This window comes from Pseudorasbora parva, chromosome 18, assembly GCF_024679245.1.
Source record: "Pseudorasbora parva isolate DD20220531a chromosome 18, ASM2467924v1, whole genome shotgun sequence".
Classification (NCBI taxonomy): Eukaryota; Metazoa; Chordata; class Actinopteri; order Cypriniformes; family Gobionidae; genus Pseudorasbora; species Pseudorasbora parva.
Window position 1 is genome coordinate 11,957,474 of NC_090189.1, and position 24,398 is coordinate 11,981,871.

A 24,398-nucleotide genomic window follows, 5' to 3' on the forward strand; every position below is an offset into this window, starting at 1 on the left:
TCTCCTAGTCTGACCTGCTAAATAGTGCCCAAAACTCCTGAAAAATTAACCAACAGTCCAGATAAAGGCAGTTTTTGTTTAAATTAATAATGAATTTCCTGGTAATGGACACTGCAGCCTAAAGCTGCAGATCTCCAGTTACAAATCAATTTGTATTATTTACATTACATTATACACTGTAAAAAAAAAAAAAAATCATGTCTCCAACTGAAATTTTTCTAGTGACTGGTCACATCTAATTTTTTCGGTTGGCCAAATTTAATTTCTGTGAATTAAATTGCATCAATTCACAGAAATTCAATTTTGCCAACTGAAAAATTTAGATGTGATCAGTCACTAGAAAATGTTCAATTGGAGGCCTGATTTTTATTTTATTTTTTACAGTGTAGGCATAACACAGGTTGGTTCTGCAGAAAGATTAATGTATTTTTCTTCACCGTCATCATCCCCTTATGTGTGTGTGGCTCTGGGAAACCCTACGTTATGGGGACCTATATGTTTTAACCTTGTGGGGACGTTTTTGGTCCCTGTATGAGGAAAACGGCTCATAAATAAAAAATAAAAGTTTTTTTGAAAATGTAAAAATTCTGAAAGTTTTCTGTGATGGGTAGGTTTAGTGTAGGGCAATAGAAGATATACAGATTGTGCAATATAAAAATCACTGTCTTTGGAAAGTCCTAGTAAAACCCATGAGTCCCCATAATCATACAGAATGACTTTTGAAAATGTAAACATGCAGAAAGTTTTGTGTGATGGGTACACTGTAAAAAAATGTTGTTGGTTTTTGTTGGTTTAACTTAAAAAAGTAAGTAACCTGGTTGCCTTAAAATTTTGAGTTTATTGAAATTAAAAATTTGAGTTGATACAATGAAGGAAATTTGTTTAATAAATAGAAACTCAAAATATTATTGTATCTGAACCACATAAAAAATGTAATAAATCATGAAAATAGCACAATTTGGCTCCGTCATCAGAAATAAAACACACAATTACCGAGTATGCTCACAAAATCTTTTAATAATGTTTTAATAAATGTTGTCGAATCTCAAAAAATGTTCATTGTATTAACTCAAAATTTTAATTTCAATTAACTCAAAATTTTAAGGCAACCAGGTAACTTTTTTTCGAAATATTTTTTTACAGTGTAGGTTTAGGGGACAGAGTACAGTTTATAGTATAAAAATCATTGCATCTGGAGAGTCCCCACAAAGATTGTAAACCAGATGGGTGTGTGTGTGTGTGTGTGTGTGTGTGTGTGTGTGTGTGTGTGTGTGTGTGTGTGTGTGTGTGTGTGTGTGTGTGTGTGTGTGTGTGTGTGTGTGTGTGTGTGTGTGTGTGTGTGTGTGTGTGTGTGTGTGTGTGTGTGTGTGTGTGTGTGTGTGTGTGTGTGTGTGCGTGCGTGCGTAGGGGTAAGTTTAGGGTATTGGGCTAGAAAATGTCATAGGCTCGGTATAAAATCCATTACGCATTGTTGAACGTCATTTGAGGCCGATCTTACAGCATGATGAAATTACTTGCCACTTTTTAATGATATCCGCTGTTAATTTCACATCTCTCACCCAGCAAACAATGGCAGAATGGGAGTTCCTGCAGATCCCATAAACAAGCATGTCATGCCATGAAAAATAAGAAAAGCCTCAATAAAATGTATAGTGTTAATTACATGGCAAACACTGCTCATGCCTGCATTCAACGGAGCTGAAGGAGAACAATATCCCTGGTAACCTAAAAGCTTATATTGTTCTGTAAATCAGAAATAACAGATGGGCTTTAATGCTTGTGGTTTCACTTGGACGGAAAAACCAACAAGTGAACAAGGTGGCCTTTTCATACATGAGTCATCATATTGGGAAACAGTTGAGGGAAATATATAAAGATATGTTAGTGAATGGAGTTAATTATATGAATCATCTAGCCTATCAAAGTATGTTGCTTTAAAAAAAAAAAAAAAAAAAAATCTTAATGAACTAAAACAGATAGGACCAATACATAAGCGACCACAGCAGGCAAACTAGACATTATATTACCTTGCAACCAATAATATATAATTCATGCAACACACAATCACTGTCACCACTAGATGGAACTATTTGGTTTCATTTTGAAGGTTACCAACAACCACATTACACTAGCCTGTTCTATCTGTTCACAAGAGGACGTGTCAATTTACAATGTCAAAAACTTATATGTGGCACTTTAACTGATAATAATAAATGCCCAGGCACAATTAATAATGCTTTATAATAACCAAAATATGTAATTCTTCATTTGTGGTGTCAAGTGGTGTCCCTACTTCACAACAGCTGAAATAAACTTTAAATACCAATAAATTATAAAATGTTTGCATGCTTATATTTTGTAGGATAAACACAATTTGTGCACTATTAAAAGTTAAAAAAAAAATTAAAAGTTAAATATGTTAAGATTTAATTTGAATGGATATAGCATATTAAATACATTTTTAAATACATAGCGATATACATTTTTACATTTTCTGCTTCTCATTTGCCACCCCAGTTGAAGAATTACCTAAATATTTGATTTTATCATGTAAAAACAAATTCATTTAATTTGCAGTGTCGCACATATTTGTAGGCCTAAATAGGTTGCATTTAAAAATCACAATTATTAATCAAGATATTACTTGACTAAGAGTAGGCTACTGCCTCAAGCCTAATAGGCAGACTGAGTAGGCTAATTTTTTTCAGATCAGATTAAAGATGAAAAGGTCAGAAATGGAATGATGTCAACACAACTCTACCCTTAATGACATCCAGGTTAAATGTCCCTGCATTCTGTCAAATATTTTGACATGTTTTAGGCTACTGCTGTCTAGGGCTATATTTTGACTAAAATTATCTGTGTAAGATATCCACCATTCTGTTTTTTTTTTTTTTTTTTTTTCTGCGAATGTTTCTGCATGATTCAAAATGCTATTCACAATCACTTTGATATATTAATAATTTATTTGAATTGTTTACGAGACTGCTGTTTATCTATCAACATTGCTCATGTGCACTGCAGCAAAGACTTCTGGGAATCAGGTTTGATCCTATGAGGAGCTGAACTACGGAACACTCGCTCGATCGCGCTCTCTCTCTCACACACACACACAAACCAAGTAACTTATACGGAAATTCATGATGTTAAGCATGTCAACAGCTGAGTACTATAATAAAAATCTTATTCAATAGGATATTAAGTCAGGTCTTGAAGATTATGAGGAGCAAATCCCGCAGTGATTCATGGGTAAGTGTGGCACAAAACCAACAATCCACGCGTTTTTCCAGCATTTCGCCACAATAACGTATTTTAATACGTACGATTAAACACGTTTTGTTTCGCAAAAGAGAACAATGATAGGATCTCAGTTCATATTGACGAACAAGTTACCAACCGAAGATTTTTTTCATCTAAGTGCGGTGAATGAATTGTTCTCATGAGTCGGATCTTTTAGTGAATCGGTTCACATAACCTGTCTGTCATCAGACTGAGGACTGAACCGAGCGAAGGGTACGCGAACCAGTCAAACATCTGGAATCCGGATTAAGCGAAAAATAACTTTTATCCAAACACTATAACAAAAAAGGATAGGAAATAGGCGATTTCAGCTTGATACACGTGTGGGTTTTAATATTTAAAAAAAGTTATAAAATAAATTACTTATATAAATCTGAGTCAAGGCTGCTATAAACTGCACCATGATAACACGTAATTAAGATCATGTTTTAGATCATGTAATATTATTCCACGCCGGAAGCACGTATGCCGTAATTGCATCATCACGTAAAAGATTCCCTGAATCATTTTTGGAGACGATCTGTTCAAAAGAACCGATTTGTTTAATCCTGCCGCCGTGCTATTCGCAAGGGCTTGTGGGATTGGCGGCCACAACAATCTCAGCTCACTATATTAAAGCGGTTAAATACAAAATACTTAATTATATTTCGTTCCATACCGAAATCTTTTTAAAATGCGCTGCAATGTATGGGCAAGCTTTCAGAGAACACTTCCCAATTAAAAAAAAATTCCCCTTTAAACGAGTGAATAAATAACCCGCGATTTGCCGAGAACTTTGTTGTGGCGTCATAGAACTTTCTGATACTCAAATGTTCGAAATCGAATATTGCAGCTGGTGATATTACACGATTTGAGGAATCAATAAGACACAGGCGGTCACGTGACTGCGCTTACATCTCGGGGGGTGGGCAGCAACATCTCCATGTCTTACTGCTGTATTCGGCAGGGGAAAGCCAAGCCATGCATTCTCGATCATTTTAGAGCTGTGCTGTCATGCGGGCTGCTTGCACCCATGAACTACATTTTGCAATGCTTTCAGCACTGCAATGTATTCCTGAGTCCCTTTTTCATGCATACTGATGATGTCTGTCATTCTAGTTTGTGCTGTGCATAGCTGAATTTGGTGGTGCAACAGCAAGAATCATGGCTGGCCTTCTTGCTTTTGATATTTGCTGCCCAGCTGAGAAGAAGAGCTCTCACATGCAACATTTTAATTGAGACAAAGCCATTTCTTACAATAACCCACAGGTAGGTCAGCATCTGTTCTTTGCTCTTTGAATTGATTCTTCTGATAGCTGTCATTGTGGAAGGCCAGGAGGGTTGCTGATAAGGGGGGTGTAGTAGAGAGCATACATTACATATGATAGCATCGTAGCTGTCATGGTTTTCTGGTATGATTGGAGATTTTCATTCGCAGAACTTAGAGTTTGTTGTGCAAAAGCTATGTCCATCCATGTTCTTCACATTCCAGAAGTCATCATAAGTGAAACTCCCTGTAAATGATTCAGGGTCCAGGGCTAAAGAATCCTCATGTAGGCCACAACGAACAACCTTCCATGTTTTCTTTATATAACACAAGAAATTATCATCATTTTCTTTGAATATTATTTTTAATATTGCGTTATAGTAGAAATATATCTCCATTTTTATTTAAAGTCAACATTAAATCAAAATGGACCCCATGACATGGATGCATGTCTTGCTTGTATTGGGAATGATTCTATAAATATATATATTATATATAAAACATAAATGTATTGATATAGTTATATAAAGCAAATATTACATTGATTTTATATTGAATATTTAATCAAAATGCTGCAACTTGCTTATTCCATTAAACGACTTCACTGCTGATGTCATCATGTAGGCCGAGCAACGCTTTTGGACAATGTTAACCAGATAACTGTTTAGGCATTATGTATTTATAAACTCGCATTTGGTTTGGCTGCGTACTGGTTCGTAGCACCTACTTTTCACAATACGGTAAATTCTTAATTGATAAAATCATTGCCCGTCCTTTTTTCCCTCATTGAATATTGATGGTTCAGTCAACAATATTGTTTTAATAAATCATTAAAGTTGGAATATATATATTTTTATCCATTTTATTTAAAGTCAACAGGAAATCAGAATGTTCCCCATTTACTTTCTTCCTGCATATCTTGCATATGTGATGAATGATTTAGGGCCTTATATTAAATCAAAATGCTTTAAAGCTAGCCTAGAAATCTAGATGCACCCTAGCGGCAGCAAATCTAATCTGCCGTGAGTATCGTCTAGCAACTCTCAATACACTTCTGAGCTGTAAAAACCAAACTCTGGTCAGGTCAATCACATCATGTATAGAGTGGGTGGGCGGGGCTGAACATAATGACGGCGGAGTTGTGCTTGCGTGCTACTAGTAAATACAGAAGCTTATGAATGGCGGTCTTTCGAATCAGCTTTGACCGCGACTCTGGAATTGGAGTTAAGCTTTTCTCTGAGAAAAGAACAAAGAACGGCACTGAAGTCATTCTTAAAAAGGGAAGATGTGTTCAGAGTTTTGCTGAAAAGTTTAATCTATCAACGAGCTCCACTTCACGTTGCTCTGCTTGGTTGTAGCGCTATCCAATTTCGTGTAGACATTGGATAGCGCTACAAGCTTTTTTTTTAGAAAAAAGATAGCTTCTTTTTTTTTTTTTTGAAAAAAAGGGAGTTTGAATGACTGTTTATCCCACCCCTCGGATTGAGCCCTGTCAATGGTCAGTTTCCAGACCAAACATCTTGATGTGGGTCTGGCTTGTCAGCTGCACTGTCATTTTTCTGTCCGCTAGAGGGTGCCTATTCAAAACAAAGGTGTAGTTTGATGATGCCAGTTTAAACGAAGAATCTTGGGACATGGTCTTCACCGATGAATCGAGTTGAATAGGGGTATCGAGATAGGACTCGGGTAGAATTATTAATGTTACTGTAGCAGTGCCGTTTCTAGGCATAGGTAAACTAGGTGGTCGCCTAGGGTGCCAACAGCTGGGGGGCGCCAGTGAGCCCCCGCCCCAACAAGATTTTTTAGTTATTTCATATATATTTTATTATTAATATTTCGTACTTTTGCTATTTCAAGGCATTATGATTAGTTGCGATTATTGGAGTGAAGTCGCCATGGTGCTATTAATGCTCATTTCAGGTGCAGAACATTATAGCAGTTAATTTGAAGAATTATTTTTTTTTACATCAGAGATAGCTGTTTAGTGTAAATTGATCAAGTAGGCTAATACTGTCATAACCATGGGTGTCACTAGGCCCTTTTTTATGAACTTATGCCTCAGCCCCCCCTAAAAAAATACCAGATTAACCGTTAAAACATATGAAACTGGCGCGAGGCTTCGGCTACGGCTTCGTCCCGTCTTTTAGTCTTTGTGTCACTGTGTTCTTCAATCCGCAGCGGCGCCGAGTGACATGGTTTTCAAGCTATTGTTATTTAATTTTTTGGCCTTCAGAACATCTTAAAATACACATATGTAGATCAAAGATATCAAAATTTTCTGTGATCTACAAAGATGGTGGTGGTGTGTGTGTGTGTGGGGGGGGGGGGGGGTGCACAGCATATGAATCTTGCCTAGGGTGCCAGAAAGGCTAGAAACGGCCTTGTACTGTAGTATGAAGCAGGGCAGGACCGAGTGTTGAGGAGCTGAGCAAGGCCGCTGAAGCGATTGTTGCCGAACACATGGCTCGCGAGCAACTGGACTTTTATTATGACGGGACACAGTCCCTGGTGCCATTTCCGCTTTTCCGGTCATGAGTATGAGGTAACGCAGCTCTGTTTATCATATTAGATGCATTTAAGTGTGTTTAAAATTATATTATGATGTTACTCTGATTGTTTGCTCTGCGTCTGCTGTGACACTTGTTCACACTGCTAAGAGTAAAGCATTTCTGCCAAATAAAACCGGAAACCGAGGGTAATGTAGATATGACGCAATTGACAGGTGACTTCCTCAGACGTCCCGGTTCCTTGGTTAAAATAGCAATTTTTTCACAATTTACAAATAGTTGTAAATATTTGGGATCTTGTAAGAAATCAGCTGAACAAAATATATACTGGCCTAGTGGTTTTTGGATATTTTACTACAAAAATACTACATAGTGCACATTTAACTTCCTTATCCTGTGAAAGGGCTTCACTGCCGACGTCATCACATTGGCTAATGCTAACCATTAGACCTTATTCAGAGCAGCGCAATGACCGGTATGAAAGCGAGGCTGTGAGGGATAGACTTGCTGTTTTCAATGGCACCTGGGGTTTTTTGTCTACTGAAATTTCTCAGAAAGAAATATTTGCAGTGTTTCGTCAGCAGAACAATCCAAAAACTACCCACTGAAGAGACACATGTCTATCCCTCATAGCCTCGCTTTCATTCCAGTTTAAAATTAAAGATGGCGCTGCCTTGAATAAGGTCCATAGCCAAACATTTTCTATTATTAAAAACTATTGTGGCGTTGGTATTTTGTAAACGTTTGGTTTCGGCTGCATACGGGTACATATGATTGAATGAAATCTCAGTGAATATTGTGTTTTACATGGATATACATCAGATTAGGGAAGTACAATAGGTTGCGAATGGTAACTCATGTTGACTTTAAAGAAAAATATCAAAACGGAATCTGCTTTGTACCGATATGTGAGTTCATAAATTCATGGAGTTGCCTCTCTAGTGTTGGGAATAACATTTGGTTGGATTTGACTTCAGGATTTTCTGCTTTGTTATGGTGTCTCAGATTGACTGATTTTTGTAGAGCAGGTTACTATTTTACTATTTTATTCTACAAATACGCCTGAGCCAATAGTATTAAATGTTTCTGTATGCACCTGTGTGAAAAAACAACACACATACATGATTCGACTACATTCTCTGCAGTCTAGCCAACGCCATCATGGGCCTTTGTTCTTCCTGCTCGCGTTCTCTGAGCAAACGTCATTCCAGAAGAGCGTCCCTTCTCCCCTTACACCCCTCCTTCCAGTCCCGTCTCATATTCCCTCATTATTTCTCCACCTCTCCTCTGCCTATTTCTCTTGTCTCTCTGTCTTTCTCCTCAAATCTGTTTCTCTTCTTTGGCTGCAGCAGCTGGTTGCAGGCTTGAGCCAGAGTCTCATCTCTCATCCCCCCCCCCCCCCCCCCCCCACGAGTGCACGCAAAGACAAAAGGCCAGGGCTGCTTGTCAGAACACTGCCCCCTTCCTCCCTGCGCTGCCGTGCATCTGCAGAGGAGAGAGTGACCTATAGAACAGGAACCAGCAGGCTCATAGTGAAGGAACAAAAAATCACACTCATACAGAATGGGGCCTGGCTGGACTGACGTCTTGCATAAGCCTTTCCACGAAGATTCCCGGTAGTAGGGCCGAGGAGAAGTGGGGTAGGGCGAGAGCCTACTTTTTCCCTGTTTGTGTGTCTCTGTGTGTGTTTTTATACGTGTCACGGCCTTTGTTTTCTCTCTCGTTTGGCAGAGACCGGACACGGTTTCCCGGGGCTGGAGGATTAGGGGACGAGCAGCTGATTTTAATTGAGAAAGATCCGTGTTTCTCCCGTGTTTTCTGGGGGAAAAACGTGAGGAGGAAGCAGGGACACTGGCTAGAAGAGAGGAACAGGGACCATGGAGAGAGTGAGGAAGAGAGAGAGAGAGGGAGAGGGGAGGCAGAGAAGGAAGTAGAAACAGTCCAGTGCTGCAGAATGGGGTAAAAGCGAGAGGCACAATCAAAAAGAGGTCAGGTACCGAGCCTGTTTAAATTCTACTTGCTGTCTCTGTGTCTTGTTTTCTTCTGTCAGGAAACGGTGCTCATCTTGTGGTTTTGGTTTACACAGTGCTTGTGGTTTTCCTTTGGAATGTGCATCTGCTGTTCGGCTTTTCATTTTTCCTTCTCTCATCCATCCGTCCATCCATCCATCCGTCCATATAAACCAGCTCTGAGCCTCTGGTGTGCATGTATTTTTCATAAACCTCCTCCATAGTCTGTGTTTTTCAGGCCTAGCGTTTGATTAAGCTCAGCAACGTGAGTTGCACACGCATTCTGAACACAAACCTCTTCGATAATATTAACCCACACTCAAAGCAGAAATATTTTGCAGGAATATTGAAGATTTGATGAAGAAACTGGCAGCTCTTGTGTCTCCTGTGTGGCTGCACTGCAGCACACACATTATGCAGGGTGACCGGAACCGGCTGAAACCGGTTTGAGGCAGACGAGGAGGCTCGGAAACAATACAGTCACTGTGCTACAGGCAGATAGCCGACTGCTTCATGGCAGCCAAAATGGCAAAGGGGTCTTCAGGAGTGATACAACCCCGAGCAGGGACGTTAGAGAAACTGTCTTTACGCACCTCGAGACGGTTGTGCACGTCGGGGTCGGGAGGCAGCCATGAGAACTGAGCAGATATGGTGACCGTGGGTCACTATGTGCTGTTATTCATAGTGGTCTGGTCACCATTCAGAATGGTCTTTGGCATGCCGTCCCTCCTGGTGGATCGTGTCTTGATGGGCCCTGCCTAGTGCAAAAAGTGGATTTTTTTCCCTCTGCTGTCAGGGAGAAAGGAGGAGGAGGGTGGTGGTGTTTTGTTGTGGAGGTGGTAAGAGGAAGGAAGGAAGGAAGGAAGAAGGGAAGCAAAGCAAGATTGTTTGCTGTAGTTGTCGGAACACTGAGGGTGAGGAGTGGCTCATTTGCATGTTTCCACTTCTATATGTTTGCATGTGTGTGTGTGTGTATGTGTGTTCCTTTTATTATGCGTGATATTTTATATTGTTCTAATAATTAGACTACCGTGTCATACAGTGGCCTGATTTAAAAGGCCTCGCATAGAAATCCGAGAATCACAGTTGTTTTCCTGTGAGCAGCACCCTCATTTGATATCAGGCTGCTCAACTGTAAATGTGTTTAGGCCCCATACTGGCTTTAACAGCTTAATGTCTTTCATTAAAATCATCCTGTCCTTGTGTTATTTCTCTCATTCTCTTTCTGTCTTTTGTTTGCTGCTCCTTCTCTGCTGACATGCCTTGCCACATTGGCTCCATTGTGTGCGGGGAAGGCCGTCTTGGCCCTGCATACCCTGTGCGTGCAGATGTTATTAGCTGTAATGGAGGCAGGGCTGCAGTGCTCTCTTCCATTTCAATAAAAGCAGCAGTAGCAGAGTAATGTGGGTGGCTAACCCTACTAGCATAACACAGCTTTATTTTCCTTATGATTTTTTTTTGTTTGTTAAATTATTCTCTTACCAACTTAAATATGCCAACGTGTTAATGTTTATGTGTTGTTGTATTTTTAGTTAGTGCTCATATTTTAGGATCAACCTTATGGAGGACCAAATCAGTTTTGGGGGGGTTCAAGCACAAAGTGCTAAAATTTTAAATTGTAATTGTATTAATTTTTTTACAAAGTATAGCCTATTATTTTTTACACAATGTGGCCTTTTTTTAAATTCACATTTTGTTATTTTATATATTCATTATTTATTTCCTTATTCATATATTTAATCTTTTTTATAAATTTCTTTAATAATTTATAATGGTTATTTTTACATTTTGGTGTTTTTGTATTATAGAAATGTATTAATTAATAAATAATATCTTTTATTTATTTCCTATTTATTTGTCCTTTTTTTGTGCAGATTTCGTCCTTTATAAAACCAAAAATCTGTTTCTTTGTTTTTATATGTTGAATTTGGGCCTTTCTTAATATTGTTCAGTGCCTATATATACCTTTTTATTTACTGGGAGACTAAAACTTACAAAAGATTTTGTATAGCTCAATAAGAGGTGATTTTTATGGTATTATTAACTGATATTTAGCACTGGTTGTGGAAATTTTATATACTTAATAGTTCAAAGCAAGGATACAGTGTTTTAGGTAAGAATATATCCATTTTTTTACTTCTTAATCTTAAAGGATTAGTTCACTTTAAAATGAAAATCACCCCAATATTTACTCACCCTCAAGCCATCCTCTGTGTATATGACTTTCTTCCTTCTGATAAACACAATCAGAGTTGCATTAATAAATATCCTGACATTTCAAAGCTTTATAATGGCAGTGAATGGGACCCATGAGTTTGATGCTCAAAAAAGTGCATCCATCCATTATAAACATACTCCATATGGCTCCGGGGGATAATAAAGGCCCTTGAATTGAATTGATGCGTTTGTGTAAGAAAATTTAAAAATACTTATTTAACACGTTATAAAATAAAATACCTAGCTTCCGAACTTACAAAAACAGCGTAACTGACACATCGTATGACTAGGACATAGTGCAAGCATTTTGAACTATGAAAGGCTTTACACTTCTTCATAAGTTGAATATAGAATGACATGGAGGAAGCTAGATATTTTACTTTATAACGTGTTATTTATGGATATTTTATTTACACGTATGCATCACTTCGCTTCAGAAGGCCTTTATTAACCCCCTGGAGCCATTTATGGAGGACGTTTATGATGGATGGATGAACTCTTTTGAGCTTCAAACTTGTGGGCCTCATTCACTGCCTTTATAAAGCTTGGAAACAAAAGGATATTTATTAATATAACTCCGACTGTGTTCATTAGAAAGAAGAAAAAAATATACACCTAGGATGGCTTGAAGGTGAGTATATCTTGGGGTAATTTTCATTTTAAAGTGAGCTAATCTTTGAATTGTAATACAGAGTGTAATATGGAATGTATTTTCCCTTTTTTCTCAAGGTGTTTAGCTCATTCTTTTAAGACCATGGGCGACATGAAAACCCCAGACTTTGATGATCTTCTTGCAGCTTTTGACATTCCTGATATGGTCGATCCCAAGGCTGCCATTGAGTCCGGCCATGATGATCATGAAGGACAACTCAAGCACCATGCCCACCATGAAGAGGACTCCCATGTCTCCTCCGGTCCGGATGTTGGGGTTAGTGTTATTGTTAAGAACGTCCGGAATATTGATACCACTGAACATCTCTCAGAGAAGGATGTTCATCCTACTGTCGGAAATGGACTGCACAACGGTTTCTTGCCTGTTTCACCCAACAATAGATACAGCAAAGAGAGTGACAAGCTTCAAAAAAGTGAAATCCATGGGATGGCAGGAAATATCTCCGCATTCAACCAGTTTAGTCCCATCTCTAGTGCCGAGGAGTTTGATGATGACGACAAGATTGAAGTAGATGACCCTGCCGACAAACAAAGTAATTTACCATTTAGACCGAACCCTCTAACCGGTCTGAGTACAAAGACAAAAGAGTCTCGTTCTCAACTCTCCAAACTAGATGGTCCATCTAGACCAAGAACAAATGGTAACTACAATCATATGAAAGTTGAGAATCGTAGCACCAATGGTAAAGTGGGACACTCCAACCTGTTTGACTCTCAAAAATCAAGAAAGACTGAGGAGCCCTACAAAGAAACCTCCAGATCCCAAGAAGCAAATGAGCCTGGAGATTCAGTCGTTGAGTTGAATGCGACCAACCTCTCCCAAGCCAAGGCCAAATCATCTGCAAAGCTCTCATCCTGCATTGCTGCAATTGCAGCACTCAGTGCAAAGAAAGCTAGCACAGACGCAATGTCTCCAGAATCCCTTGCCACACCTCAAGACTCGCCCAGAGAGGCTAAAGAGATCCCTAAGGTTACAGAGAAATCACCAGAGCAGGAGTCAGCTCTGGAGCTTGGCAAGAAGATGCTCTCAAAACAGCCTGAGAGTCCTTGCAGTGTTACGAGTGAAAGTAGCAGCAAAGAATCTCCAGCATCTCCAGCAGGATCCATACCAGTCATTCCCAAAGTTCGCATCAAAACAATCAAGACATCATCAGGGCAGATTAAGAGGACTGTTACCAGAGTCCTGCCCGAGTTTGATCCCGATATCTTGAAGAAAGGTATTGATTCTTCATCCAATGTTGTCTCTTCTCTGCTGTCCACTCCAATCTCCACTTCAGTTTTCTCATCTCCCACCAGAACAACTTTGCCAACCACAGTAGTAGCAACTCCAGGAGGCTCTGCCATTGAGCTAACTAAACAAATGACCATCAAACCCGTGGCCACTGCCTTCTTACCCGTCTCAGCCGTCAAGACGGCAGGCTCCCAAGTAATTAATCTGAAACTTGCCAACAATACAACTGTAAAGGCCACTGTCATACCGGCAGCATCCGTTCAGAGTGCCAGCAGTGCCATCCTCAAAGCTGCTAATGCCATTCAGCAACAAACTGTCATGGTACCTGCTTCCAGCCTAACAAACACCAAACTTGTGCCAAAGACAGTCCACCTAACTAACTTAAATCTCTTGCCTCAGAATCCATCAGCGGCTGAACTCCACCAGGTCCTGACCAAGTCCCAACAACCCATCAAACAAGCCATGTTGGCCCAACAACAAAAGAAAGTGTCTCGGGTCCAGGTCCTAACCAGTTCCCAGAGCTCAGTAGTAGAGGCCTTCAATAAGGTTTTGAGTAGCATTAACCCTGTGCCAGTTTATGTACCCAATCTCAGCCCTCCTACTTCTGCCTGTATATCCCTACCATCCCGTGGCTACAAGTGCTTGGAATGCGGTGATTCCTTTGCCCTGGAAAAAAGCCTCAATCAGCATTATGATCGTAGAAGTGTTCGAATTGAGGTCACTTGCAACCACTGCGCCAAAAACTTGGTCTTCTACAACAAGTGCAGCCTTCTATCTCATGCTAGGGGACACAAAGACAAAGGGGTTGTCATGCAGTGTTCACATCTCATCTTGAAGCCAATTCCAGCTGACCAGATGATTCTAGCGCCATCAATAACCTCCAGCGCTCCCACCTCTTCAGCTAACCTTGGCTCCTCCATAGTGGGGAGTCAAGGGAAGGGAAACCCAACCACAGTGATCTCTGCACCCTCTTCAGCCCCTGTTGTTGCTGCCATGCCACTGGATAAGGACACCACCAAGGTCTGCAAATCGAATCTGAAGTGCTTGGAGTGTAGTGAGACATTTCAGGAAGAGTCATCTCTTGCAATGCACTACCAGCAGGCTCCTGAGTCAGGAGGACAGGTGGGTGCATTTATTATTTGTGACGTAAGAGCTGGAAAGGTCCTCAGCTTTCTCCAGTGTTGTAGTTGAGCCTAGCTCATTTGATTCCAAAGCAAAGCCAAGAGTAGAAGAGGGCAGAGTCCAGTCTTAAAGGGTTGGTTCACCCAAAAATGAAACTTCTGTCATGAATTACTTACCCTAATGTTGTTTGACACCCGTAAGACCTCTGTTCATCTTTGGAACACAAATGAAGATATTTTGTTAAAATCGGATGGCTCAGAAAGACTTTCATTGACACCAATGTCATTTCCTCTCTCAAGACCCATAAAAGGCACTAAAGACTTCATTACAAAGCCCATCTCACTACAGTGGTTCTACAATCATTTTATGAAGCGACAAGAATAGTTTTTGTAATAGTTATTTGGGGGTTTTTTTGCGCACAAACTATTCTCGTCACTTCATTATATGATTGTAGAGCCACTGTGCGATGGGCTTTGTAACAACGTCTTTAGTGCCTTTTATGGGTCTTGAGAGAGGAAATGACTTTGGCCAAAAGCATCTTCTGAGCCATCGGATTTCAACAAAAAATATCTTCATTTGTGTTTCGAAAGATGAACGGAGGTCTTACAGGTGTCGAACGACATTAGGGTAAGTAATTATTGACAGAATTTTCATTTTGGGATGAACTAACCCTTTAAGGACTACAACACTGGCTACCTCTTTTATTTACAGAAGTAGTTCAAATTCGTGTTAAAGACAAATTTGCTTGTGTTTTTCTTTCAACTAAAACAGAAAACCTGCACCATTTGCCAAATGCTACTGCCGAACCAGTGTAGCTTTGCTTCTCATCTGCGGATCCATCAGCACAAGTCTCCATATATCTGCCCTGAATGTGGAGCTATCTGTCGGTCTGTCCATTTTCAGTCCCATGTAACTAAGAACTGCCTGCACTACACACGCCGAGTGGGCTATCGGTTAGTACTGCATTGCTCTCAATAACTTTCCAGACTAAAACGAGCTCTTTGATTCTTGGAATTGGCTTTATTTTTCATGTAAAAGAAGTTTATTTATTTATGCAAAGCAAATTAATACAACACTAGGGGACCTTTAACCTCAGCCAGAGTGCTGCATAACTCAATAGTTATTTTTAATGACCACTAGGGGTGTAGCAATGCATAATTCCACAATAAATAACAATTCAAACTTGCATTGTGCAGCGCAAAATGTGGTCGTGCTTCAAACAGCCATGGTTAAAGTGCAAATACAATTAATGTAAATGCATTGAGAATATGAAAAATATTTTGCAATAAATCATGTATTCTTGAGTCACGACTTTGTCGTGTATTGAAGTTGTGAGATGACTGTACCCCTACTGACCTCTTCTTATTCTTATTTCTGAGTTGACTTAAAAGCTCCTACTTATGCATAAAATATGTATTGAAATGAAAAAAGCTGCCTAAGTGTTTAATTGGTTTTAAGTGGAGCATGAAATGAGGGATTGTCATGCTTTTAAAACAGCAATCACAGAGCTATTCACTGTTATTATTCTGCCATTCACCCATGATTGATGCCACATTAAAGGTAACTGGCATCGATTATGGAAACAAAAAAGAGGGTTGGGTTATATTCAAGAGTAACACTTTCTTTTTTCTTCTTTGGCCATAGCTGTGTTCACTGTAGCGTCATCTTCGCTGACGTTGCTGCTCTCAAGTCGCACATTCAGGCATCCCACTGTGAAATCTTCTACAAATGCCCCATCTGCCCCATGGCTTTTAAATCGGCCCCTGGTACTCATTCCCACGCCTACACCCAGCATCCAGGAGTTAAAATTGGAGAGCCTAAGTGAGTCATTTCTCTATAAATGTATAAAATAGTATGTGATTTATGATATCTTCTTTGTCCAGTTTCTATTTTTCTTTCTTATTGTTTTGAGCCTTATAGGTCTTTTATGAGAAACCACAGAGAATGTTGTTTGTCTTTTAACCTCGTAATGAGAATTAGGAATGTAAAGGAAAATTGTATAAATAGCCAGTCATTATACCAATATAAGTCATCTGATTGCATATTCTATTTATTACTTGACTATGAATAAACAAATAGACATGAAATATTGATTTGAGTGGAAGTAATTGTATTATGTGAGAGGGACTGTAACATGAAAGTTATGTTTTTTCTGGAACAATGGGCTGTTATACAGTTAAGCAGTCATTATACAAAAATATTTGACTTCAGAGTGCCACAATATATACCAATTGAAACAAGTATTTCATAGATCTGTTTAATATTGTTTATTGCAGATAATACTAATGGGTATTTATGCTTTGTGGATTGTTATCCACCGAGGTAAAACACTATCCATCTTCAATGTTATTGTCTTATTGTGCAAACATACGCATCATTCTGGCAAAACTAGCTTGCAGTAATTCTTAGTAGTAGTAGAGTGGATGGAAACTCAATAGGTGTGTCAAATCGCTTAGTTTAGAACTCATACGCCACTGACCTTTTCAGGTGCAGAAAGAAATTATGCACGGTGGCTTTAATTAGTGTGTCCTCTCTTTGAACCCGACCACCTCCCAAGAGGCCTGTCATGTTCTTCAGCACTTGTTAATGAAAAGACCAGATGGTTTGTTTGCACTTCCTGTTACCTGTATCCATATTGGAAACATGATCAGCTGGTTTATTGACAATGTGAGTTTTTAATGCAGATGTCGGACACATAAATAAGCTGACAAGCTTCCGTATGGCATAATTCCATCAACACAACATTTACGCTCTAGACAGAAATTGTTGTTTGTTTTGTTTGGCCTGAGCTATTTAACCTTGTAATGAGAAGTAGGAATGTACACCCAAACAAGTAGGAACAGGCAACCCAGCATTTTAGAAAATTCTCGTTTTGTTTTGCAGGCTGATCTACAAGTGTTCCATGTGTGACACAGTTTTTACCCAGCAGACTTTGCTCTACACGCACTTTGACCAGCACATATCTAATCAGAAAGTGTCTGTCTTCAAGTGTCCAGACTGTTCGACGCATTACGCCCAAAAGCAGCTCATGTTGGATCATATTAAAGTAAGGGAGTAAAATCTGTAAAAAAAAAAAAAAAAAAAAAAACACTCTCTCTCTCTCTCTCTCTCTCTCTCTCTCTCTCTCTCTCTCTCTCTCTCTCTCTCTCTCTCTCTCTCGCGCTCTCTCTCGCGCTCTCTCTCTCTCTCTCTCTCTCTCTCTCTCTCTCTCTCTCTGTATGTATATATATACAATTTATTTATTTATATATTCATACATATTCATGGGTACGGAGAGTATTCAGACCCCCTTACATTTTTTGCTCTGTTATAATATTGCAGACATTTGCTTAAGTCATTTAAGTTCATTTTGTTTCTCATTAATGTATACAAAGCACTCCATATTGACAGAAAAACACAGAATTGTTGACATTTTTGCAGATTTTATAAAAAAGAAAAAATGAAATATTGCATGGTCCTAAGTATTCAGACCCTTTGCTCATATTTAGTAGAAGCACCCTTTTGATCTAATACAGCCATGAGTCTTTTTGGGAAAGATGCAACAAGTTTTTCACACTTGGATTTGGGGATCTTCTGCCATTCATCCTTGCAGATCCTCTCCAGTTCTGTCAGGTTAGATGGTAAACGTTGGTGGACAGCAATTTTCAGGTCTCTCCAGAGATGCTCAATTGGGTTTATGTCAGGGCTCTAGCTGAGCCATTCAAGAACAGTCACAGAGTTGTTGTGAAGCCACGCCTTCATTATTTTAGCTGTGTGCTTACGATCATTGTCTTGTTGGAAGGTGAACCTACAGCCCAGTCTGAGGTCTTGAGCACTTTGGAGAAGGTTTTTGTACAGGATATCTGTATCTTTCCCTTGATTGCAACCAGTCGTCCTGTCTCTGCAGCTGAAAAACACCCCCACAGCATGATGCTGCCACCACCAATCTTCACTGTTGGGACTGTATTGGACAGGTGATATTTTTCTCCACACATACCGCTTAGAATTGAGGCCAAAAAGTTCTATATTGGTCTCATCAGACCACAGAATCTTATTTCTCACCATCTCTGAGCATCTCTGGAGCTCAGCCACAGTGATCGTTGGGTTCTTCTTTACCTCTTACCAAGGCTTTTCTCCCCTGATAGCTTTGTTTGCCCAGACTCCAAGCTCTAAGAAGGGTTCTGGTCATCCCAAACGTATTCCATTTAAGGATTATGGAGGACATTCTGCTCCTAGGAACCTTAAAGAAAGTGTATGTAAGATTGTGGCCAAAACTTGTACTGCAATCACTATTCCCTCTCCCCCTCCCCCTGACTTGAGGTTGCCAGATAGACTGCAGGATCCAGCAGGAATGTTTGTAGCTGTAGCTGTGGTAACTTGTGCAGATCTGGCAACCCAGATGCAGAAACGCTACTGATTTCGTGATTGGTCGATTAGGTGGAGGGTGGAGCTTCAGGCCAAAACACAACATGTCAACATCAACATCAGTTGAGGGCTTGCGACAACTTAAATGACAATTTCCTGGCCGGACTACTGTTGTCAGTGATATAAGTATTTGAAATTAACATGATTTCTTAATGTCTAGTGACATATCAGGGCCATTTTATAATTAATTGAAATATATTTCATATATACAGTTCCTTTAAGTGCAGCAGAATTGTTTTTTGTAACTTTGGCTAGATCTGTGCCTTGCCACAATTCTGTCTCTGAGCTCTTCAGGCAGTTCCTTTGACCTCATGATTCTTCTTTGCTCTGACATGCACTGTGAGCTGTAAGGTCTTATATAGACAGGTGTGTGGCTTTTCTAATCAAGTCCAATCAGTATAATCAAACACAGCTGTATAATCACTGCAACGCATGTGATATTTCAGTTTTTCTTTTTTAATAAATCTACAAAAATGTCAACAACTCTGTTTTTCTGTCAATATGGGGTGATGTGTACATTAATGAGAACAAATGAACTTAAATGATTTTAGTAAATGGCTGCAATATAACAGTGAAAAATTTAAGGGGGTCTGAATACTTTCTGTACCCATTCTGTGTGTGTGTGTGTGTGTGTGTGTGTGTGTGTGTGTGTGTGTGTGTGTGTGTGTGTGTGTGTGTGTGTGTGTGTGTGTGTGTGTGTGTGTGTGTGTGTGTGTGTGTGTGTGTGTGTGTGTGTGTGTGTGTGTGTGTAATTTTTATATATATATATATATATATATAATATATATATATATATATATATATATATATATAAAATATTTCTAATTTAATAAAAATGTTTTACAAGTCATTAAAATATATATTTTATATTTAAAATAATTTAATTTAAAAAAGTTAGTAAAAAAAAGTAAATTAATTAAAAATTTAAATCTTGAAATAATTTTTTTGTACAGTTTTAAAGAAAACATTTATTATTTAATATTAACAATTATAACATTAATAGTATAATATTAAAATATTATTTCTTTCCAGAGCATGCATGGCACCTTAAAGACCATCGAGGGCCCTCCAAACCTGGGCATCAATCTCCCTCTCAGCTCCAAACCTACTAATTCCATGAGCCCGAATAACAACAACAACACCAACAAGGAGAGCGGCTCTATCAACAGCATCGAAAAGGGAGAGAAGAAGCCAACATCCCCAACAAAGAAGAACGGTAATGGGACAGACCTTCCCAAAAAAGTCTCGTCGTCCACAACCTGTCCTGGCTGGACCTGCAGGGAGTGCGACCGCTTGTTTACACAGAGAGAAGTCTTCATCTCACACATGAAAAGAGAGCATGGGAAGGTAAAATAGAAGGAAGCACAGCTGTTTTTATCAGTTTTAGTTCTAATAATTATTCCAAATTCAGAGCGACCCAAGGCTATAGGAATGATCTGAAACTTCACATTATGAACTTGTATGCATATACATTATTGCACACGCATGGGCATGATTATGATAAATCTTTTTCTTTCTGCTATACCAGCAACTGAAAAAGCATCCGTGTCGACAGTGTGAAAAGTCCTTCAGTTCCTCTCACAGTTTATGTAGACACAACCGAATCAAACACAAGGGCCTACGGAAGGTCTACTCATGTCCGTGAGTATTGTGTGTTTCAGGACCATACATGCATGTGAATTCAGTTCTTGGTCCCTAACACCTGATGGGGTTCCTTGCTTTTCATGCTTAAAACACTTTCTTTACTCAATTTTACTTCACTTTATTTTACTCAAGCTTGTCACAAACGTATATGAGTGTCAAACAGATCTCTCTTGGGTTTTTTCAGACACTGTCCAGAACCTAGTCGCACTTTCACCAAAAGACTGCTGCTAGAGAAACACATTCAGTTAATGCATGGCATCAAAGACACAGAGGCCAAGCTTCCAGCAGATTCCAGCAGCACAGAGGCTACTGTTGACAAAGAGCAGGTAAACAACAGACACACTAGGACATCTTGCGTCTGTATTGTCTGGGACCGTTGCAAGCACATAAAGCCGAGGACACACCTAACAACTGTTAGGCCGATTATGAATGGGCTTTGGTTGTTACGACTGATCATGCTCAAACGCGCCGAATCAGGGACAGTTGTGTTGAGTCTGTTTGTATGAAGAAAAAAAAAAAAAAAATTTTTTTTTATATATATATATAATTAATTTTATTTATTTTGTTCTCTTTACAGCTATTTTAATTGCTCTTGTTTTTATTTTAATTCTTACACATGGTTTTCTTATGCATATGCTATCACGCTTTAATTAATTTCTATGTATAGCACTTTGCATTGCCATTGTGTATGAAATGTGCTATACAAATACACTGCCTTGCCTTGCCTTAATGGTCACTTTTGATCAAATCAATGTAATGCATGCTTGCTGAATAAAAGTGTTTCCCACACATAGACTAATTTGTGAAGGTGTGCCACAGAATCAACACTGGCCCCACATATTGCGTTTCGTCATAATTTTTTTAAAACACATTTTTTAAAAACATTTTAAACACATGTTTAAAACATGTACGCAGCATATTCATTAAGATGCATTTCCTTTCCCTGCTCGTAACAGAGTTGGGACATGCGTTCATCTCATGGTAGCGCGCGCGGTCAAGTGGATCATGGAGCTCTCAATTGTTCTAACAAACCAGCGCTCTCAATACATTTGAATGGCTTAAGCGGACAGACAACAGCTTCACTATACAATTATTTGCAGCAATTTTTGGTAAACAGTACAGCATGGTGTGCATTGATTATTACGTCCACCACATTTACGGTATCATTTTATTATGGAGTGATGGAGATTCAACAATGTTATGCTCTTCTTGTATTTATCCCTGAGGTATTCCTGACTATCATAGTCACATGCGACCACACAACTAATTTTCAATTAAAGGGGGGGTGAAACACTCAGTTTCAGTCAGTGTCATGTCAATCTTGAGTACCTATAGAGTAGCATTGCATCCTGCATATCTCCGAAAAGTCTTTATTTTTTTTATAATTATATAAGAAAGATGCGAGTCTTTCCGAAAAAAGCCGAGCGGGTGGGGGCGTGTCGTGTGAGCGGAGCTAAATAATGACGTGTGCGCGCCGCTGCTATTGTGTTGAGTCGAGTGCGTCGTAAAGCTGTGTCATCCCTAACAGCGGGAAAAAACTTTATTCAAAATAAAAATATGGCTTTTAATCAGATACAGCCATACATCTATGATCCGGAATCAGACCCAGAGGCTGCAGTTGAACAGGAGCAGCAGCAAAAACGACTAGAGCAGGACGTCTCTATGTGGTACAAGTTATACACTAACTATATAATATGCTTAGCGGCTTGTGTTATTTATATATTTATACTTGAATTATATCGTCGTATTTTTGTCTTTGAAGGTGTACATGTGGGAAGTGCAGTTGTGCACGTGTGTGTGTTTACGTGTGGTTTGTGTAGACAATTGTAACGTTAGTAAGCGGACTGGTTTTGCACAGGCTAAGTTAGTGTTTACATAGAAAGACATGGAATAGTAGCGCATTTGAATGAAGAAGTGCGCTTATTTAGTTCAACATATTTCCCCACTCTTTGTGTATTGTTGTTTGGAGTGCTTTTACAATACACAAACATAAAGTTACACATATAGTGGCCAGCTAAACAAATGTACACGCACTACACATCGCATGCTCCATTGATCAATTAACTATACGTGATCATGTTTGATTGATGAGCATAGGCAATAACACAGACATTTGAATCAGTCTCACTCACCGCCTGCGGTTCTAACGTTGGGACCTTTATCGTTGGGACTGCTCCATCCTTCAGCATTAGGCGATCGGAAAATCCGGCGTCGAGCTGGGCCTTGTTTATGAAACAGTCGGCACCAAAATGCAGTGAACAGACATAAACCTTTGCGCAACTCAGTTGCTGATCAGGAAAAGCAAATTACATCCACTGTTGCCTTAACGCGGGGTTTTTGGCAATCTGTACAGGACTGTCTTGGTCTGGCAACCAAAAACGCACTTTTTTGGTGACATTGTTAATTTCTTGAAGTCACATCACCTGTGCAGCGCAGCCTACGAGCCCCGCTTTGATGGGCGTAGCCTGTTGCTTTCGCTCTCTCCCTCTCTCTCTCTCACGCGCTTCCGGTAGAATTGTCCGTACGGCCCATACAAGGAAATTCCGACCTTTTAACGTCAAGTGGACCCATGATCGCAAAAAACTTGCCGAAACGTATGACTAACCGGAAGTAGTATTTTTGACAAAGAAATGCTCCCATCAAACGTCCACCTTAACTTTTGAAACTTTGTCTATGTTTAATATGGGAATCCAAGTCTTTAACAGTGTAAAAAGATCAGTATGCATGAAACATTTCACCCCCCCTTTAAATGTTCTTTATTTTAGTATAATAATAATTATTGAATATTCTGAGGACCTCATTTGGTACTAAATACTATTTGCCCAATAATTATGGTCCATTAATGACCACTAAAAATATTGTTCTTCTAATATGTCTATTATTTGTATTACATGTAGTGTAGCAATTAAGGTTAAAATAGAGAATTGCAATGCAAAAAGGCAAATTAGAGTCATTTTGTGGCTGAAAAAATCCAGATCATAACTGCTTGCTTATTTTTAGGTTTTGCATTTGAATGGCCTACATGTTTAGACATGGTCAAATGCTAGATTTTTTAAATGTGAAATTTTAAAACATTAATAACGTACATTAAAAAAATATATATTGTGGGTGGGGGGTCATGCAAATTTTCAAATCTTTTAAAATGCTGTGATGCCTTAATCATTGTAAATCATCTCAGTAAAAAAAAAAAAAAAAAAAAAATATATATATATATATATATATATATATATATATATATATATATATATATATATATATATAATTGTTTTTTTTTTACATTGAATACCTATATTAATAAAATAATAAAATAAAATGACATAAAATTTCAGTAGATTCCCAAAAAACTTTTTTAGCATTGCATGAAGCATTGTTGTCATTTTTGTATCCTCAGTTACCCAGTCCTAAACGAAAGCACCACTCTGAAGATGAGGATGCCGAGAGGGAAAAGGAAGTGGAGGAGGCCGGAGAGGACGTGACTCATGGTCAGCCGTCCAAGAGCTCATCCTCACAACCTCTAAAGAAGCTAAAGATCAATGTCTTCAAAACGCACAAATGTGCAGTGTGTAGCTTCACCACCGAGGACATTGTGCGTTTCCACGAGCACATTCCCCAGCACAAGACCGATGTCTCGTCCTTCCAGTGCCGCGAATGCGGCCTGTGCTACACCTCGCACCACTCCCTCTCCCGACACCTGTTCATCGTGCACAAGATGAAGGAGGCCCAAGGACTCGGACGTCACAACGGTCAGCAGGAGAACACCCCCAACCCAGAGGCCAACGACGGTATCCCGGATACTCAATGTAAAGTATGTTCCAAAACTTTTGAAACAGAGGGAGCCTTGAACACACACATGCGGACACACGGAATGGCCTTCATTAAGTCCAAGCGCCTGAGCACAGCTGAGAAGTAAGAGCGAGGTAGTGCCCCCGAGTGGATGGATGTTGGTTTGCAAGGACTTATTTGTTTGTATGTTGTCATAGAGAACGTGTTGTATTCCTTCACTCTGGCCTCTTTGTATGCTCATTTATTGTGCATACGTATAGACA

General features: G+C 39.3%; 1 protein-coding gene across 9 annotated transcripts; it reads left to right on the plus strand.

Moving 5' to 3' along the window:
• Positions 1 to 3,119: 3,119 nt before the first annotated feature.
• On the plus strand, positions 3,120 to 24,398 carry znf532 (zinc finger protein 532). 9 transcript variants are annotated; one of them, XM_067422771.1, is made up of 11 exons: positions 3,121 to 3,249; positions 4,399 to 4,548; positions 8,785 to 9,976; positions 12,009 to 14,304; positions 15,076 to 15,257; positions 15,949 to 16,125; positions 17,188 to 17,350; positions 19,741 to 20,055; positions 20,237 to 20,349; positions 20,537 to 20,678; positions 23,744 to 24,398. In XM_067422771.1, exons 4-11 carry the CDS (start codon positions 12,034 to 12,036, stop codon positions 24,260 to 24,262), a joined length of 3,882 nt encoding a protein of 1,293 aa, XP_067278872.1. In that variant the 5' UTR covers positions 3,121 to 3,249; positions 4,399 to 4,548; positions 8,785 to 9,976; positions 12,009 to 12,033; the 3' UTR covers positions 24,263 to 24,398. The 9 variants fall into 9 exon arrangements, with proteins under 9 accessions (XP_067278875.1, XP_067278872.1, XP_067278869.1 ...); XM_067422768.1 differs by lacking the exon at positions 3,121 to 3,249 and having other exon boundaries at positions 4,219 to 4,548; XM_067422773.1 differs by lacking the exon at positions 3,121 to 3,249 and having other exon boundaries at positions 4,219 to 4,548; positions 8,785 to 9,046.